Here is a 21,349-nt window from a genome sequence, read left to right as displayed (position 1 = left end):
CGCCTGGAGAAGTCAAAAGTGAAGGCAATGCTGATTTATTTTTTTGAATCCAAGAGTATTGTCCACAAAGAGTTTGTTCCACCCGACCAAAACGTTAATGCGGTATTCTACATTGGAGTTTTGAAGCGTTTGGTGCGCCATATTCGACGTGTTCGGCCCGAATATCGCGAAGATGGAAGTTGGCATTTGTTGCACGATAATGCGCCGTCTCATCGATCGACGCTTGTGGCCGATTATTTGACCAAAAATCACATTTTAACAATCAACCACTCCCCGTATTCACCTGATATGGCACCGTGCGACTTCTACCTTTTCGGAAAAATGCATTTGCCGATGAAAGGAAAGCGTTATGCAGACGTGGAGGCCATTCAAAAGGCTTGCACCGGCATACTGGCGGCCATACCGGGCAACGAGCTAAAACACTCGTTCGACATGCTTTTGGATCGTGCAAAAAGCTGTATTAAAGCAGAAGGAGACTATTTTGAATAAAATTAATTGATTTTGCCGATAAAACCATTTGTTCTGTCTTTTTTTTTAAAGTCCTGTTTACTTTGGAACGCACCTTGTATATCTAAATATATAAATATTTCGAAAAAGAAACGAAACTCAGTGAGTTTGAGAATTAACGAGATGCCAAATATGATTGCAATTTATTGACGAATGATGAATGTTGAAGTTTTGCGAAAATTTTTTAATACAATGTTTTGCCAACACCTGAAAATATTGTATTTCCCTGTTTGTGGACCGCGCTAATTGTGAGACTATAAAATGTCCGTTTCAAACTGAATGTTACTTAGTAAACTTGATCTTCAAAAAATTATTGCTCTTTAATTATTATACATTTTTACCCTTACAATATGTATGTATATACGGAGTATAATAGTTTTGTTCACCTAACGGTTGTTTGCATCACCTAAAACTAATCGAGTTAGATATAGGATTGTGCATATATAAATGATCAGGATGACTAGACGAGTTGAAATCCGAGTGACTGTCTGTCCCTCCGTCCGTCCAAAAATATATCTTGATGAAACTTGGTACATAAGAAGGTTGGTATTGAGAATGGACGCCCAAAGAACGCTATTAATCGAAAACCAATAAATTGTCATAACTAAGCCCCACAATAAGATATAAGACTGTTATTTGGTATAAGGAATGGCATTAGAGAGGGGCATCTGCAGTTTAAAACATTTTGATAAAGTGGGCGTAAACCCGCCCTCTAAGAGTAGTTAAGATTTAATGTACATATCTCCTAAACCGCTAAAGCTATAACAACTAAATTCACAAAAAAACTTTTTAGCACCCCTACCGACAGTCTGAAAATGGGTGAGAACTCCCTACGCAACGATTTTGTTAATATATATTAAAAGTGCTATAAATCTATAATAAATGCGTCAGAGGCGTGGCACGGCCCACATTTTGGTGAAAACCCATATCTCGAGACCTGCTTAACCGATTTCAAATTCGGCAAGTAACATTATACTGGCATTCCTAAGTTACAGAATGCCAAATCAGACTACAACCAAGCCGACTTCCCATATAACACAATTTTAAATTTCATTTTATTCTTTCATTGTCCAAAAGCAATGAATATAACGGGATAAAACTTTGCACAAATAGTGCCATCCCGTGACCAAAAATTTTCCAAATCGAATCAAAACTAGGTACCGAATATGTGGACCCCAGTTTCTATTACGAAATTTTTATTCAAAATATCGGTCAATCTTCGTCATATATTATAGAAATTCGGAATAACCCCTTTGCTGATAATAGTGTGCTTGCATGTCGAAAATGGAAGGAATCGGATCAATAATTCCCTTAGTCCCCATATACCTAATAGACAAATTTTCGAATTTCCGTCTGGCTTTTACCTCATAAATCGGTCAATATGTGAGTTATGTTATTGGAATTGAAAAGGCGTGTTTCTCTAATAAAAATGTATCTTTTTGCATAAAATGGATAAAATTTAGTGAAAACTTGCGCTAGCCCCTATATACAAGTATCTAATATCAAAATATTCAAACATCTAATTGACTTTACTCCTTACATATTGGTGATGGTATGTGAGGTATTTTAATGAATGTAAGTTAATAAGATACAAATTTGATTGAAATCCATTCACGATTTCGTCGAATAATGAATATTAAATTATTTCACAACATTTACTGTGAAGCTTTCCCAACACCGGATCCTTGCAAGTTGCAAGAGTATAAAATGTTCGGTTACACCCGAACTTAGCCCTTCCAGCATCGTAATTCCAGCGCTCTTTCTCTTTACTTTCTCTCTTTTTATCTCTATAAATGTGTTTTCAAGCTTTCTTAGTTCTCTGTAGAGATCGGTAGATGCTCTTATTTTACGATTTTGCATAGCCCTGTGTGCATCATTATTTTGTTACTCTCGCAATCGAGATAGGTATGGAGTTATATATGTATATACTATAAATGTCCAGGATGATGAGAAGAGTTGAATTTCTGCCTGTAAGTCCGCCCGTTCGTGCAAGCGATAACTTGACTAAAAACTATGATATCTTGATGAAAGTTAGTACACGGGTCGCTTGGTACCCAAGGAGGGTTGATATTACAGATGGGCTGAATTGTTCTATTGCCACACCCACAAAATGTCGTTAATAAAAAACTATTAAAGGGCTATAACTAAACTTCAACTTTAAATACAAAACCGTTATTTGGTACAAGGTATCGTGGTGAAAAGGGCCATCCGTGAGCTTAAAATTTTTAAAAAGTGGTTATGGCCCCGCCCTCTAATAAGTTTAATCAGCATCGAAAACTTCTTTATTTACTGCGAAAATCGGTTAAATATTGATAACCACGCCTACTTCCCGTATAAGTTTGTTCTGTTGAAAACTACTAAAAGAGGGTTAACTGGACAAGTAAATGCGTTAGAGACATTAAATTTTGCACCCAGGTTGGTACGGAAGTGCTCCATGGAAGCCGGTAGACAATGGCTGTGACTCTGCCCATTGTTGGGTGAAATCCTATATCTCAGAATCTACTTAACCGCTTTTAGCCAAATTTAGAACATAAAATTATTTTGACTTTCTTATGAAAGGAAATCGGGTTACAACCACGTTTACTTCGCATATACAATTTTAAATTTCATATGATTCCTTCACTTTACATTATATAAATCTTTAGCCAAATACGTTATCGAAATAAGACTTTGCATACAATGTTTATTTAAGGTATATAATTTTACGTCCAAATCTAGTCGATATCGTTCCCAGATTTTTAATATGTCGACGTCAGTTTTTGACTTTTTGTAATATCGCTAATGCCAAATAAGGATAAAATCGGGAAAATATTTCCACTAGCCGCAGTACACCCGATATAATGATTTCCGACTCTCTAGCTGACTTTAAACCGTTTATGTTTGTCATTTTATGTGATACTGCATTGTTTTCATAAACATAAATTTCGTCCAAACCTCATATCCCTAATTTAAGTTTTCCACATCAACTTAATATATTAAATTTAGCCTCTTCGATTAAGTTTATGACAACAATTTTAAAATAAAATATTGCCAACACCTGAAGGTATTTCCCCGACTTTGATCTTGGCAAGTTGCAAGAGTAAAAAATGTTCGATTACACCCGAAGTAAGCCCTTCGTTAATTGTTTAATATAAAGTTTCGCCATCACCTGAAAGTATTTCCACGACTTTAATCTTTGCCAGAGTAAAACGTTCGGTTACACCCGAACTTAGCCCTTCCTTACTTGTTCTAACTTGGCATCTTGCACTCATCATCGAACCAAGTTTTTTGTTTATTTAGCTGCATCTTGCCTACTACCTCAAGGAATGTTCTTTGAATGATCTTCCTCTTAAAATCGAATAGGTAGTTTCTGAATAAATTTTAATTTTTTATTTAATTTAAAAATTGTCATCGGATTAATTATCTGTCAAATCTTCATTTTCTTAGGGCTTGGACATCACATCAATGAAACTGGGACTGATTTGGTGGTAGTTCGTAATGCCAAAACAGACCTTATTTGATCTGAAGTTAAATTGCAATTATAAACCGTAATAGGGGTATATAAATCAGAGATCTCGAAATAATGATTATACATTAAGTTTTACGATTTTCTTCACCGATAATGATTCATTTTATTATAAATCATAAATAATCATTAGTTTTGAAAATTATTTTTTAGAAAAAAAATTAATATTATAAATAATGATCATTTATTAAAGTAAACCTGAACTAAATTATTTCTTTAAATACAAAACGACAAACAATACACATTTTGATTTAAAAGTGAGTTTTATTTTAAGCAAAAAAATTAAAAATCACAGACAATCATTACTAACATGACATTATCTGTTTTTTTTTTTTTGTATGTCGATTCTAAGTTATTGATTTTTCGTTCAGCTTCCCTGTGTCTTAGAGCGCACTTCGCAGCAATACACCTACCGGCAATGATGAGAGGCACCTTAATATATTAATAACCTTTTAATAATACAATTTCAGCGTTTACGGCTAAGCCCAGCACCCAGGTAAGGTAACGTTCATCCAGAAGGTACAAGTAGGCGTAACGTCACCAACTTCTGCCCTGCAGTCACAAAAGTGTGGATATTTCCCCTTTTGCAAATAGAAAGGTTTTCATAAAATAAAAAAGGGGGGGCGCCTTTGCGTGCTGGAGATAAATTTGATGAATCTTTATCCCCCAAACTCTTATCCAGCAGTGCGTGTTCCGCACCATCGTCATTACCGACCGAATCCTCTTCGAATAAGCGATCGGAACTGAAGACGGATTCATCAACTGACGATCCGACCACAGTGCTCACCATGATAGAGTCGATTTCTACCGGAGTGTAGGGTTCGGCTGGAAGCCAGACACGAGCATGAGGCCGCATCGAAAGATCCGATTTGGCCAACGCTTCGAACCTTGCTCCATACCCAACTTCCCGTTCGTCGTACCTATGCGGTGGCCCGAGATTTCCCCTGACCACCTTCATAAAAACAGCGAAAATAGCAGCTGCTACTCTGTGGCGGTCGTACACACAAAGCTCTACTGAACTGGTGAGTTTAGCGATTTACATTGGTACGGCGCCGGCCCGTGGCTTCTTATCGAGGGAAGATTTTCCCTCTTGCGACTTCTGCGGCTTGAAGGAAGGTTGGGACTCTTTTAACCCCACTTTTCCATCGTTCGCGCCGCTTAGGCCCTATTGAGGTCGGTTTCGCCCTTTCCTCGTTCTTTTTTAATTTTTTTTTTTTTTGTCAGTATTATTCATGTTTTAAGGTCCGTAGGAGTCTAAAGGCCATGTAGAACGCAAGCCATTTAGCGTTACTGAGGATGCGCCTCGCGGAGGCGAACTTGGAGAGCTCCTTAATATCAAAAAATAATAAAAAATGACAAAAGACTTGACAATATTGGCAATTTGCGTCCAACAGGATTAACCGCATTTAGGATATTGAACTGTAGAACTCCTACAATTGCGGCAAGATGAACCTTGATAAAAGAAGTTAGTTTATAAGTTCCCCTCTGCGCCAGATGGTTCTGGGATTGCCGCACACGTTTACCAAGATCACGAAAAGTCCACTGAGACAGCGCTAGAACGCTTAAAAGGCATTGCAGATAGAGTTGAAGGAGAACTATCGGCAGAAGAAAAAAGAAATCACATTTTACGTTTCTGTCGCCCTAATCAATAACCCACCCGGAAATCTGTTCGATTTTGACTAAGCGTCTAGTTCCTCTTTCTCACACCCATTAAGTGGCTCGCTAATAATCATAAATTTTAACCAATATAAATGGAATGACGTCAGGTGGAAAATCGAAAATTAATATATCGGGGATATTGGAACTGAGGGAAGATGTGAATCGATTGCATTAACTTTTCGCAGTACCTAAGTATATTCAAGAAGATGTTTCCATGCAATTTTATGACAATAATTTACACACTGACTGACATATTGGGCATAAAGTCTGCTAGAATAACGAAAATCACTATCAGGGGTGTATTAGAATCTGATAGTTGTCGGAATCAGAATTAATAGAAATTTAATAGAATCCAATTCCAAATATATTCTTTTTTTTGTTTTGTCATAGTAGCAGTTAGTTTGTCAACAGCTGATTCGAATATTGCTTTTGCGTATTTTCGAATAGGCGAAAATCCTATCAGATACTGTGACACCATTGAAAATCAGAATTTGTTTTGCAATTATGACAACTAAGCATATCTGTCTTGGATTCCACAACAGCCCTGTATATATATATGTATGTTAGTATGTGGGAGCTGGGGAGTGAGGTTATTCGTTCGATTTCACATATTTTCGGCATTAAACTACAGTATATCCAATATTATACGTTCACTCAATATTGCTAATATATCTTACATGTTGATTGATATACTCGTATACACCTTAAAGCTAACCGAAAGTTTGAAATTCTTATATTCGGTGGGAACCTAAAAAAACGACTGTATCGAAATTTTCAGAGTATAATTATACATGCTTCAAGAAAACGCAGTGAAATTTTTGAAAAAAGATTTTAATATTTTTTGAGTTATATGAGATCTCCGACGGGACGCTAAACAAAAAGTTCTCCACTGCTGCAGTGATTCCAGATGATTCTAGATGAAACCTAAAAATAAAAAATTCTCGTTAAACTAGGACATATTCTCCGTATAATAATAATAACCTCCGTAAAAAAACCAAAAATTTATAAAATGAAGGCGTTTTTAAAAAAAGTTAAATTTTACCCCAAATTTTGCTTGTTTTTGGCCTGCCAATATTCGATTCCGATTGTATGTAGAATTATATGCATTTGTCTTCAAGTTATCACTGCAGTAAATCCAAAAAGGTTTATTTGGAGAAAAACGCGTTTAAAAATAAACTGGTGGACCGGATTGAACTGAGTCGCTGTAACTTAAAAACTAGTTAGATTTGAAATTTTAGAATATTGTTTCAAAATTTCACACTAGGGGCGCAACCAGTTGTTAATTTCATGTTTCGGACAATATTGAACCGATTTTATCAATTCTCGGAATTACATTGCCGAAAAAAATGCTCTAGATGATTCATTAAGATACGATATATATACAATATATCAGGTTTAAAGTCAAAGCGATGTTTGAAAACTTTTATAGTAAGTTCAATTAAAAGGGTGGCTACGGGAAGAATTCACCCATTTATTCTTAAAAAAGAGATTCTCTCTTAATTTCGTTGAAAATTAAAAAGATTCTCTCTGAATTTCAATACTAGATTTCACAAATTGATCGATTTACACTGCGATCTACATATATCTGGGTCTATGAAAATTTATAGGCCGATTTCGACAATATTTGAGCGTAAAATGTAATGCCTTGAGGGCACTATTTTTGCAAGTTTTTATTCTGATCACTTCGTTGATGTTTGATTTGTATACTGTAACGTGCAAGTTTCAGATGAAATTTAAAAGTGTGTTATATACGAAGTAGATACGGTTGCCATCTGCTTTCGCCAATTTTCACAGTGTTTAATAGGAATGTTTGGGTCATAATATACTTCACGCACCAAATTTGTTTGAAATTGGTCAAATAATTCCTAAGGTATAGAATTTCACTTAAAGGTGAGCCCTTCTTTCCTTATGTACAAAATTATTAACATGATTTTACAAAAACAACAATCGTCTCAAATAACATGCACAATCTAATTTCATTCATACAACTTGAAGAAGCAAACACGATCACATCGCCCTGAACATGCGCTAAAAATCATATATTGAACAACTTTCCTTTCAGAAGGGAAAAGTGACAACCCCGCAAAACACAAAAGACACAGTGACAAAAGTGGCAATGTAGCTCTTATCGGTTTAAAATATTTGTCTATTCTAAAATATTTTTGGAGACTCCAAATCTGCGTCGATATGTATTCATGTTCAAACATAAAGATATGTACGATGGTTTGTAGGCAAAGCAGTTATGGCCCATTGGCATACAACTTTCCTCGCTTTCCTTGACAATTTATATTTTAAGAACGAAACAAAGAAAACAAAGGGTATGTCAGAATGAACGCTTTCAGATTCATATAGAACTTTTGCTTCTTACGGAAACACTGAGACCCCTGGGCATCTTTGCCTGCGATTGCACTATGTTCAATACAGCTCTTTGACATGAAAACAATAGACGAATTAACGAGTAAATACGTTACACTATTATCCTCTGTAGTAATATGTTGCGAAAGTACAAATGTGGTCCTTGAAATATTGTATTAGTATAATAGAGTCTAATATACGAGTACATAAGTATATAATGAGTTTGGACTATCCGGAAACATGTTATGTGAAATATTTTAGCATAAATAAGCAAATCGTTGCTCCTGGTATATTGAACGCGAAACCTGCATTGTTATTTAAAGGAAGAAGACGCAATGCACTCTTTCAAATTAAGGTTTTCTATTTTTCCAGTTTTAATACTCTCACAACATGTTAAACATATACAACAGTTTTAATTGTTGCCTCAAACACTTAAAACCAATAGAATTAATTTGGTACGCATCAAAATGAAGATAACACGACGAAAAATTTAAGTTTATTGACAAACTTAATACCCGTGTTAATTGGTGTTCTGAAAAGGTTTGGTATTGCTAAATCGGACAATGGAGATGACACCACTAATTTTAACCGGTACATAACTTTCTCCCAACATCCTTATGGTACGGTTAGAAAATGAGCGAAGTTGGATTACAACCATGCCAACAGTGAAAATATCAGAATAAACCTTTGTACAAATAACGCATGCCTTTAAGTTGTGGTAACTCTCATCCAAAAATGTCAAAATCGGACTACAACTTTTTAAGCTCTCAGATACCGAATACCTCCGTAACTACGTCTGACCTTATATAAAAACTATCAGTCAATTTGAAAGATATCTTAAGCTAAATATGAATAAAATGGGTTCAGTACTTTTCTTTGCGAATATACTATATTGCTTAACGTAGAATTTATTGCACTGTAGTTATTTTAGGCATATATTAGTTGGTGGTAATGGTAGTAATAATACAGGATACTAGGTCCAGTTATCGACTTCTGTAGCAATACGTAATGCAAGTTTTGGTATTTGATAGGAAACCGTTTTCTATAGGGTACTGCATAGTTCCGCGTTAGTCGACACTAATAATATGGACATAATATTATACTGTCATTCAGCTGTTATTAACGTTATGTTGTTGCTATTTGTGTATTCCTAACAATAGTTTTGTTCACATAACGGTTGTTTGTATAAACTAAAACTGCTCGGGATAGATATGGAGTTATATATACATAAATGGTCAGGATGACGCGGCGCGTTGAATTTTGAGTGACTGTCTGTCCGTCCGTCCGTGCAAGCAATAAGTTGAGTAAAAAGTGAGATATCTTAATGAGACTTAGTATACATATACCTTGCCACCCAAGCAGGGTTTGTAATGTAGATGAGCGTTATCGAACCATTGTCACGCCCACACAACGCTAATAAGCGAAAACTTATACCATAACTAAGCACCACAATAAATTAATAAATTGGCTTATATTTAGCAAAACGAATTGAATTAGAGAAGAGCACCTATAGCTGAAAAAAATTTAAAGTTGACGTGGCCCCGTCCTCTAATAAGTTTAATGTAAATATCTCCTAAACCATTCATGCTATAATAACCAAATTCGCTCAGAATAAATCTTTTTGGCATCCCTACCCACCATGTGAAAATGGGTGAATTCATTTTCATTTGTTAAAAACTACTAAAAGCGCGATAAATCTATAAAAAAATACGCCAGAGACATAAAATTTTAGATCCGGTCTGATACGAAGAGGCTTTATATGAGCCGGTGTCAAATTTTGACGATGGGCGGAGCACCTCCCACGTTTTGGTGAAAACCCATACCTCGGGACTTTGATTGCAATCCATTCACAATTTCGGCGAACAATGAATGCTGAATTCTTTCGCAACAATTTTAAAATAAAGTTGTGCCCACACCTGAAGGTATTTCCCCTGTTTGATCCATGCAAGTTGTAAGAGTATAATATGTTCGGTTATACCCCCAACTTAGCCCTTCCTTACTTGAAAATTATATTTTTGTATCTATCAATTAATAAAATAAATAGCTCGTAAGCGATTTCTAATTACTAGTACCTACCAATATATTGTTACAATTTTCATTTTAATAAAAACAGGAATATTTTCACAATTTAAACATTTATATAAACTTTTATTTCAGTAAATTTATTATCTATTACTGTTCTTAATAATAATGACATACATTTACATATTATGTGGCTATGTGTAAACATACTGTTATATAATAACATATAAACATGTATATAGTGAACAATAAACTTAACTTTTAAGTTCTGTTGGAAATACATACACTTATTTAATAAAGAACAAAAGTTAAATATACCTCGCTACAAACACACACTCACGAATATAGTATTTTTACAACAGTGTTGTACATGCACACAAATGTATATTCCTAAGTATAGCTCGCGTGACCTTTTCTCAACTAAACAATATTCGTGGTTTTAAAAGTTTTATACATATATTTTATATATAAAGTGTTTAGATGTAACTGTGAATAGAGTTCCTCACACAAATTACGTGTTCCTCGAAAGCAAAAAAAATTTGTTAGGTCTCTAAAAGAATATACAAGTGACAAGCGTTGCAGACATTTTTAAATATTATTTTTCAATTTTGTGGAAACATTGTTGTTTAAAACTCCTTTCACAAATGTACGTAAGTTTATACCAGGTCTGTTTGTAATGATTTACTCATTTTTATATAAAGAGACGTACAAACAACGGTTTTGAGCTGATCAGATATAATCCAACTGCATATAACCTGAACTCATTATATATTAATTGAATACTCTCACAGAAGAATATTAGAATTAAACTTTTTTATTCTTGATGTGAAAGTATAATAAAAAAATACAAAAAGTGACATAGTTTTTTATTTTGTGGTATGTTACAAAGTTAAGAAAATGGTATTCGATGTAAAAATTAAACTGCTTCAATAATTATTTGTTGAATGACATTCTTAAAGCTACATTTTATATCAAAATATTCATACTCGTTAGCCATTAAAATACATTGTATGTATAATTATTACATGTATACAGATTATTATAACAAACAGATATTCTAAAAATATACAATTTTATCATAAATTAATTTTCCCTTGGCAAATAAAAACAAATATTCCATAACTTAAGTACTAACTTAATTTCCTTCGCAAAATTACAATTTTACTTATTTTAATAAACTATTTTGTTTGAGTAGAAATATGTGTGTACATGTTCATGTTACACGAAATTTTCTAAAAATATTACTCAATGAAGTAACATTAACTTATTATTTTGTGTGAGTAACTGTACCCTTACAATATAACAAAGTTTTCACATCATTCACCTTTTTCCTTCTCATTGTAGCTTTTGACTAGTAGCATTTATTTTTTTATTAAATACACAGCAAATCTAACTTGTATTTAGTTCTAAAATTTAAAAAACATGGCTGCCCTATTCATATATAAGTAAAAACTTACATACATTTATACTATATAACTTAATAAAATTTTCTTTCAATTGCACACTCATTGCTTTGCAGCTATCCCAGTCCATGAACAGAAAATTCAGTATTTAAAAGTTTGTAAATAATTTATTGTTTGCTCATTTTTATAGTTCTTTGTAATAGTTGCTGTTATGTTCTTTAGAGAAGACGAAACCTCATTAAATTCTTCACTTGCTTCAATTTTAGAGTCGGTAGTATTTACAATTATTAATTCAATTTATGATTATGTAAACACTCTAACTGTCAGTCAGGTAGCCGTAGTCTATCCAGTTCGAAAAGTCACTGCTATAGCAGCACACTATGTGTAGCTGAGTGTGTGGACGATAGCTAGCTACTTTTTCCTGACTAGCGCTTAGTTTAGTCCTTTTACTGTTGCATCCTATTTCACAGATGTCTGAGGTAGTGCTGTTCCTTGTAGTAGTGATTGAGGATTGGTCTTGTCTTGCAGACAATCGACGAGTGCGTAAAACGCAATGCACCATATACTTTCGTGCGCCTGCGCACTGTTGTTGCAATTATTGTAATATGTTTTTAACTGATATTGGAGTATATTCCCATGATTACCAACCGTTACTGATGCTCTCCAATTTAGCTTTAGTCACAACTGCCCCATTGGCTGTCGCAGCCACTGCCGTCGAGGATACTGTACCGTTAACAGGAGGCAATTGTTGTTTTCCTACCACTACAGCGGCCGCTGCAGCAGCTGCAGCGAGTATCGATGACGACGATGAGGTAGGCATAAAGTTCACATTAATATTTATTGGATGCACTACCGGCATCGAAGCATAGTTCTTTTCTAGTAGATCGGCGCCATTAAGAAATGGAACTAACACGCTATAATCAATATTTAGTGGTATGTAGTAAGTACCCTGACCGTGTAACGCAAATATCGGTACAGCGAAAGAACGCGACGTTTGCAAATTCAGTGATACATGAGTAGTGCTAGTGGGGGTACTAAAATGTGATTTCGCGCCTCCAAAGCCGGGTTGCGAATTCAATTCAGTTTTGATGTCGGCGAAACTAAAGGGTTTTTCATCGCGCGTACTCAGCAAGCTGGTCGTGGTGGTGGGAGGGCGTGCCTCACAGTCGTCCAAAGCGATATTGCTATTGACGCTTGTGCCTGCCGCCAACGCTGCAGCTGCTGCTTCTGCCAGTTTACGTTTCTTTGCTATAATTGGTGCAATTTCGGGCTCGGTGCCATCTTTCGAATGTTCGGACAAGGAGTGGGTATGTGAATGTTCGCTTTGTAGAAGCGGCGGTGCTGGACAATGTTCGCTAGATGTCTCCTCATCATGCAGCTCGTGATTAAAACGCTCTTTTATATGATTTTTATACTTATAGTTATTGTTGTGCTCAATATCGTGTGATGATTCAGAAAAATTGCGCATGCGCGCTGACAACAAACTATCCGAGTTATGTTGATGATGACTCAGGTGAGCGTGGTGATGCAGCAATGAATCGCGTGGTGGGGGTGAATGCATATTAGACGTATCAGTATGTAATAGCGGTTCTCGCGATGATTCAAAATCATGATTACTGGATTCGTTGTGGTGATTCAATAGGGCCGGACCAGTAGAAGTTATTACGGGTGCCTGATGTGGACGTAGTTGCGAACTGCTAGTCGGACCTCCACTTACTACCAACACACCGTTGTTATGGACAGTCGTGTTAATAGTGTTATTCAAAGACGTTGCCGTCGATGCAGTGGTTGAATTGCTAGCTGCATTGGTCTGACTACCGCTACTATTATGCTCTTGTACTATGCTACTGTTAGTGTTATTGGTAACCGCAACAGCGGCAGCAGCATTGCGTTGCATTTGATTCAAATGATTGCGGAAACTCAAATCTTTAACATCGTTATGATCATTGCTCTGCTCAATATCCGAACTACCCAGCATGTCACGCAATTGACAGAGTGGCGGAGCCGAGTGATATGCTTGATGCGGGCTACCGCTTGATGCACTCACATTGTCCGGTATATGACAGCTACGTGATTTATAGCAGTCATCTAAAGAAATTTATAGAAATCAGACAATTTATATATAAAGTAGAGCAATCAGATATCATTACACATACTTTTCATCAACTCCACGCAGTGCTCCTGCAGGCGTGCCACCAAACGGTAACAAAACTCCTCCATGTGGCTCTCGTAGAGAAACTTGGCGGCCTCTTTCATGCAATCCGTATAACCCATGCGGTACTCGTTGTCCTTTTGGATGCATTCGCTTTGTAAATGTTTCAAATGTCTGATGGCCATTTCGATGATCTCTGTTTTCTCGATGCGACCACGACCCTTGCGTTGATACTGAGGTGGAATGAGTCGTGAAAGGTCCGCCAGACAGGAATTCATGCGATCGCGTCTTCGCTTCTCAATGATGCGATGAGATAAGGGATCTTGCTGTTAATGAGCAAACGCATATTGATATGGATTGAAATCAAGAGAAAATAAAACAAAAATATGCTATTAGATTTACGATAAAATTACTAATCAAATAGAATATTCGAATAAGTAAAATAAAAACTATTGAAAGAGAAAAAAAAGAAGTAGTGTTAACATTGTTTTATTGCCATGAACCATGAATACCATGGTAAAATATGATGTAACTTTATTTCAATATTCCAAAAATTTCTTAAGCTACCAATTTGATAAATCCTCATACACATAAGTATTTATTCTTCAATGTATACATATGTATGTATGTATTTATGTTTGTTTACGTGTTTTGTGTTTAGATGTGTGCGTGAACGAATGTAACCAGGTATATGTACATATGTTGAATTTTATTTAAACCGTTAGTGAATTATGAGATGAATTTCGATACATACAAATGCATATTACTACTTAATCTAATTTATTTTGTTAAACTAGTCAGTGTATGTTGAGCATGAAGAGCATTTGGAGTCAAAAGCGGTCGTGTCCAGTTCATTTTCTTATAAATATTCGATTAATGTGTACATATGCATACATATTTATATGTGTATTTGTTTCCTGTTTTTGTTTTGGTTTTTTTGTTATGATTCTGTACGAGTATGTGCGCGGCCGCTGCTGAACTACTGAGTGAAGAGGTTTCACAGTAAATTTCTTTCTAACATTCACCTTCTTCATTACTTCCTGTCTTTATATTGGACCATGCCCTGTAGCAAATAGCTCTGAGATCCCTCGCCACATTATATTTTAGAACAACTATGCGAACAATGAGCCTAACATTACGTAACACGTGTGTACTTGTAGTATGTAGGAAGGTACGAATATACATATATAAATTTCATCTTTCCGGGTTGGTATTATATAATTCCAATTGATTTTGAATGGTATGAGTATTTCATTTGCGCTCATCACTTGTGTTGAATGCTACATTTTTTACAAAAGAAAAATAAGGAAAATATTTACCCTCGAAGTTTTATTACGTCTTCCGGTGGCATATTCTGCATCATCCTCGCTGTATGCTGTAGCTGATGTGGAAAAATTTAAGCTAGATTCTGTGCAATAAGGAAAACTGGATACTGCCGCTTCGCTATAATTTGTTCGTATGCAAAAAAGGAGGAAGAATAAAGGTGAGTAAAATGTAAATAATAAAATTTGAGACTAAATTTTTACACTTTATTCAAAAAGAATTGTTTCAAAAAAGATAAATAAATAAATATGCATGTATATTTAATTTTACAATATAAAATGTCTACAACTTAGAAGCCGATGCTATTTAAAAATAATCGTTAAACTATAAATACCACTAATATATATGTACATTGTATATCATATTATGCTTATATCCTATTTTGTTCTTATTTAATAATAATTTAACTGCTTTGCATTGTAAAGGAACTTTATTTATCTTCACTTTAATTTTAAAAATTTCTTATAAGCATAGTTTTTAATAAATTAAATAAACTTATTACTATTTTGTTCTTAAGATAGTTAATTTTATACTTATTGTCAATTAAAATTCAAGTACCCATATACCATATGTTATGAACTTTAAATTATTTTATACAAAAAAATAAATCGTGAAAAACGTGTCGATCATTTTAATCCGGTTGTCAATAAAAATGTACTTTTAACAGGGGCCATACTATCTTATTGAAAGTTTATATATGTATGTATTGCTGTACTAACCTAACTTCGATGAGAAATTTCAGTTTTTACTTATGGATTATTTCTATGTATGGCCGATGTCCAAACGGTCTTTTCTTGAACTACCATTCGCACAGGTAAACATTACTTGATTAATCATACGTAATAAAATCGATTAAAAAACTGATCATGCGATTGTAAGAAAGGTGGAAAATTTTTCGTTTATGAGTGACCCATACTATGTAAAAATAACTTGAGTTACAAATCTATTAAAAAATTGTCATTCGACGCTTGAATGCACATAAGCAACGTTTGACATCCGCAAAATTAAAGCCTTCAGAAATCGTGTAATCTGAATACACTCAAATGTAGGGGCCATGTTCTCATCTGTGAATGTTTTTCCGTTTTATGTTTGGATCCGCCATATCCTATTAGTGGTTCAATGGATCAGTACGTTTTGGCTACCCCAAACCTTCGTCGATAACGTAAAATTAAAAAATAAAATTACCTTCTACCTAAGTTAAAATTTAACCCTATTTCGTGATTCCTTTTTTTTTAGACAGCAGTCGCAACATGTTGCACGGATTATAAAAGTTTTGTTTACCTAGCGATTGTTTGTAACACCTAAAATCGAGATAGATATAAAATTGTATACTTATATCAGGATGACGAGACAGGTAGAATTCCAGGTTACTCTCTGTCCGTCTGTCCGTTCGGAGCCAAGTTGAATGCACATATATCACAATGCGTTAAAGCATAACAACCAAACTTGCTAAGGACAAGATTCCAGTTCCTCATCACACACTGTGTAAATCAGTTGATGGGAGTGGTGCCCTCTCCCATATAATATATACATAGTAATACTGAAACATACTAGAAGTGCGATAACTCACTAAATAAATACGTCGGAAGTATTGAATTACACAGCCAAGACGAGTTTTCTTCATAAAATTGTGTGGAAACATGTTTTCTAGTACACTTTGCGATGTAGTGCAGGTCGCCTACGTGTTAATGTTGGGTAACGCTAATTGACCGACGGCCTTCACGGCTTTCAACTCCAGTCTAAATTTAATGGAAGCCATCAGGTTAAGAGAATTCGCAGTTAGCACCTTCCTAGCTATTGAGTGAGTGTTCAACAAGGTATTGTTGGAATAGTCGGATGTCTTGTCATAATAGTTCTGGACAGTTTTGGAATTGCTTCGAACCTCAAACACCTAATTTTGACGCACGCGCTCGGCGAAATATCAATAAAGTCACGCCACAAGGTGAAGTTCATTTCTCTCTTCTATAAATCATGGTTTTTAACCACCAGCTGAAAAAACTTGAGGATCGCAGCTGTCGGATGATTGTGCAGACGATGTATCACTCATGGTCAAGCGAAAATTAGTAGTCAAAATATTAGGAGTGCTGTGGCATAAATACTTCAAATTTTTGTTTTTTTGTGTTATTTTTCATGTAATTTATTCAAATATGAGTGCAAATCATGATTTCTGTTCGAGACAATTCCCGAATTTCGCACATACCTAGGTGTTGTTTTTGGCTTCTCAAAATAATAGGAGCGCTCATTTTAAATCAGCGTATAATGAAAAATTAGTCGTTCATTGCCAATTAGGTGATGCAAAAACACCTTCAACTTTATTTTTTATTTACTTGTTGACATATTATGCTGATATATAATTTGATTTTAATGAAATGGGGTATGGACAGAAATTCACACCTGAGCAACATGAATTAGTCCAGAAATTAATTTCAAGTCAAACAAGTAAGGAAGCGCTAACCGAACCGGGTGTAACCGAACATTTTATACTCTCGCAAAGTCAAATGGTATACTCGTTTTAGATTTATTTATGGTTCTTGCCGCCTTGTTCTATGTTAACCGACGTTTTCGGTAAAAAGTCAAATATAGTCACTGGGGTCCACATATTCAGTACCTAGGGGCTTAGACAATTCTGGTTCAATATAGATAATTTTTAGTCACAAGGGAGCATACTTTAAACGTATTATTCACGCAAAGTTTTACCCCGATACAATCATTATTGCTTGATTTACATAGTGGAAAATGAAAGAATCAGATGGAATTTAAAATGGTGTTATACTTGTATGGGGAACAGGCGTGGTTGTAATCCGATTTCATAGAAATATGAAAAGAATGTTATGTACCGAATTTGGTTGAAATCGGTTAAGCAGATCCCAATATATGGGTTTTCACCTAAAAGTGGGCGGTGCCACGCCCACTGTCTAATTTTGAACGCGGTTCCTATAAAGTTATCTCATACCATCCCAGAGATAAAATTTAATGTCTCTGGCTTGTTACGTGCTTGATTTATCGCGCTTTTAGTAGTTTTTAACAGTACCGTTATATGAAGAGTGGGCGGGATTGACACCCGATTTCACCCATTTTCACACCGTCGATAGAGGTGCTAAAAACATTTGTTCCCAGTGAATTTTGTTGTTATATCTTAAGTGGTATAGGACATATGCACATTAAACCTATCAGGGGGCGTGACCACGCCCACTTAAAAAACTGCAAACTTTAACTGCTGATGCCCCTCCCTAATGTGATCCTGTATACCAAATAGGAGTCTTGTATCTCGTTGTGGAGATTAGTTATGGCAATTTATTTGTTTTTGATTAATGGCGTTTTGTTGTCGTGGCAGTGGTCCGATTACACCCATCTGCAAAACCAACCGTCTTACGGTACCAAGAAATATGTGTACCAAGTTTCATAAAGATATCTCAATTTTTACTCAAGTTACAGCTTGCACGGACGGACGGACGGACAGACAGTCACCCGGATTTCAACTCGTCTCTCTTCATCCTGATCATTTATATATATATAACCCTATATCTAACTCGATTAGTTTTAGATGATACAAACAACCGTTAGGTGAACAAAACTATTATACTCTGTAGCAACATGTTGCGAGAGTATAAAAACGTACACAGTGATACAAAATATTATCGATGGGAATATCGATAGTTTTATTTTTGTCTCACTATCGATAGTTGATTTTAACTATCGATGGTTTCATTTTCATAAAATTGCAAAATTTCGCTTAATAGCTAAATAATATATCCTTATTGGTAATTCCAGATGTGAAGTCTAATTTTGGATAACATGATAGCCTTAAAATTATCTTTTCATTCAAATTTGTAATTACAGAACATTTTTAAAATAATTTACCAGTTATAATATGGAACTATTTTTTACATTTACGGTTTTCCAGTATTTTTATAAGAATTAAGAACCGTGGAAAAATAAAAATTGTAAAGAAATCTCAATTTTATCTAATGCCTACAGTGCATATAAACGAATATCATTTTAATTATTTTTAGTTTTTTCCGTTATTGTTCATGTTTTGTTTTAGAAATAAATCCAAAGATTATTTCATAAAAATGAAGTGTACAGAGCCAAAGTCTCTTAATTTAAACCAGCGAAAAGTAATTAGATTTCAAGGCGAAAAACTATCAGTACCATAGTACCCATAGTATTTTTTAAACTATAGAAACTATCGAGTGGTCCGATTATCGATAGTTTTGCAGTTCTATGGGCGGCTTCACCCTACAAGAAAATGCTGCTGGGTGCCCCAATACACATTTTTTCCATAACTGTTATTGTTAAAAAATGAAATGAAATATCTAAATTCTTTATTACTGACACCTCTGACGATCCAATGAACAAAAAAATGACAGTGAATGTGTATGGTTTTTACAAAAGAAAATTTTGTATATGTCAAAAAGAGACGGTACACATTTACATAGGAGTTTCAAGAAGTAGTGAAATGAAATATTTTTCGTAATTCATTATTTATTTAGATTTTTGATGAATTCGTTTTCTTATATATTCGTTATTTATATCATTATAACTTATTTTAATTAAACCTTTTAAATTTATTAAAAAAATCAAAATCATATCATCTACTACCCAAAAGAATTTTTCATTTGTGATAGATTTACAATCATAGTGCCGTTTCACATTGGGACGCAAAAGAGTCTCATACCAGTTTATTGTGGGCGAGGGGACGACGAGGAAAGACGAAGGGCTTTGTGTTCTTGTTCGTAACAGCTCGCTGCTACCCTTTTCATCATTCCTTTTCACTTTCAAATTCTTTGAATGGTTGCAAGAGCGCTCGGTTTCAAATGAATTCGATCGCAAATTTAAGTTCTGTTATCTATTTTTTTATGTAATATGCAAATACGTATGCATAGAATAATAGAAATATTATGACAAATTGTAAATAAGGAGAAAATTAAGATATAGAGTATGGAATAAAGAAATTATGAGTTTTTAATACTTAAAGATTAGGAAATTCCTGTTATAAATTTGGCCTTGAAAATATTAGTAGCGGATATTCAATACATTCTTGTGGATTAGGAAATTCCCATCTTTAGTATTTCTTTGAAACTATTTAGCGGGTAGGTACTTGTATTATGCATATTGTTCTACCATATTCATGGTAATTCATTGCAAGCAAAATGTGTGACCATCATCTCAACATACAAATGAAATACGCAGCACGCAGTGTTGCGCGGTGTTGGGCAGTCGAACCGCACAAATACTTACGAACATTTTGTGAAAAGGAATGCAGAAAAACTAGACTCGAGTTACTGGACTCTTTTTGACCGTGTGAATGCCCAGAGCGACACCAAAAGAAAATTTGAAAAACATCAGACTCTTTTGAATCCCAATGTGAAACGGCACATAACAGAAAACTTTCAGCTTTGATGGATTATGGTCAGCAGACTCTGTAGCAGTAGCAGTATGGGTATATAGGAATAATTTCCCAACACCGAAAACAGATGCAAAACCACACGTTTACGTTTGTTTACATCAGTTTTGGCCCTGCCCTTAAGAAAATTATAGAAACTTTGTTCTACGCGCTGACAAAATTATTTCAGGTGTGAATGTCAAATTACCGGTAAATTGATTGGCACTGTTCTTGTTCGGAAGCTATTAACATTAACATTTGCCATTCATGGGCGCTATAGTTTGCCGATTGGCAAATAAGGCAGCAATTCAGACCGTACGGCATTAAAAAATAAAAAAAAAAAACAAAGTAAACAAGTAAGGAAGTGCTAAGTTCGGATGTAACCGAACATTTTATACTCTCACCAAGTCAAATGGTATACTCGTTTGAAATTTCTATGTGGATTGACTGATATTTTCGGTAGAAGGTCAACTATAGGCACTGGGGTCCACATATTTAGTACTTAGGGGCTTGAACAGTTTTGGTTCGATTTAGACAATTTTTGGCCACAAGGTGGCATACTTTAATCGCATTATTCACGCAAAGTTTTATCCTGATATAATCATTGTTGCCTGATTTGCATAGTGGAAAGTGAAAGAATCAAATGGAATTTAAAATGATGTTATATGGGAAGTAGGCGTGGTTGTAGTCCGATTTCGCACTATGACATAGAAATATGAAAAGAACGTTATGCACCGAATTTGGTTGAAATCGATTAAGCAGATCTCAATATATGGGGTTTCACCTAAAAGTGGGCTGTGCCATTCCCACTTTCTAATTTTGAACGCGGTTCCTATAAAGTCATCTGAATACCATCCTAGAGATACAATTTAATGTCTCTGGCGTGTTTAGTGCTTGATTTATCGCGCTTTTAGTAGTTTTTAACAGTACCGTTATATGGGGAGTGGGCGGAGTTGCCATCCCGATTTCACCCATTTTCACAATGTAGGTAGAGGTTCTAAAAACATTTGCTTCCAGTGAATTTTGTTATTATTGCA

General features: G+C 35.0%; 1 protein-coding gene across 1 annotated transcript in view; it reads right to left on the bottom strand.

Moving 5' to 3' along the window:
• Positions 1 to 11,598: 11,598 nt before the first annotated feature.
• The window catches only part of cwo (transcription factor cwo), a 36,206-nt gene continuing 26,455 nt past the window's right edge, over positions 11,599 to 21,349 (bottom strand). The window contains exons 2-4 of the mRNA XM_036370368.2: positions 14,923 to 15,046; positions 13,608 to 13,929; positions 11,599 to 13,539 (exon numbers count right to left, since the gene is read on the bottom strand). Of these exons, the coding sequence (XP_036226261.1) occupies positions 12,092 to 13,539; positions 13,608 to 13,929; positions 14,923 to 15,046 (1,894 nt within the window). The 3' untranslated portion in view covers positions 11,599 to 12,091. The remainder of the gene's footprint in view (positions 13,540 to 13,607; positions 13,930 to 14,922; positions 15,047 to 21,349) is intronic.

The sequence above is a fragment of the Bactrocera oleae genome, chromosome 2, assembly GCF_042242935.1.
Source record: "Bactrocera oleae isolate idBacOlea1 chromosome 2, idBacOlea1, whole genome shotgun sequence".
Taxonomy (NCBI): Eukaryota; Metazoa; Arthropoda; class Insecta; order Diptera; family Tephritidae; genus Bactrocera; species Bactrocera oleae.
This window is presented reverse-complemented; position numbering and strand designations above follow the sequence as displayed.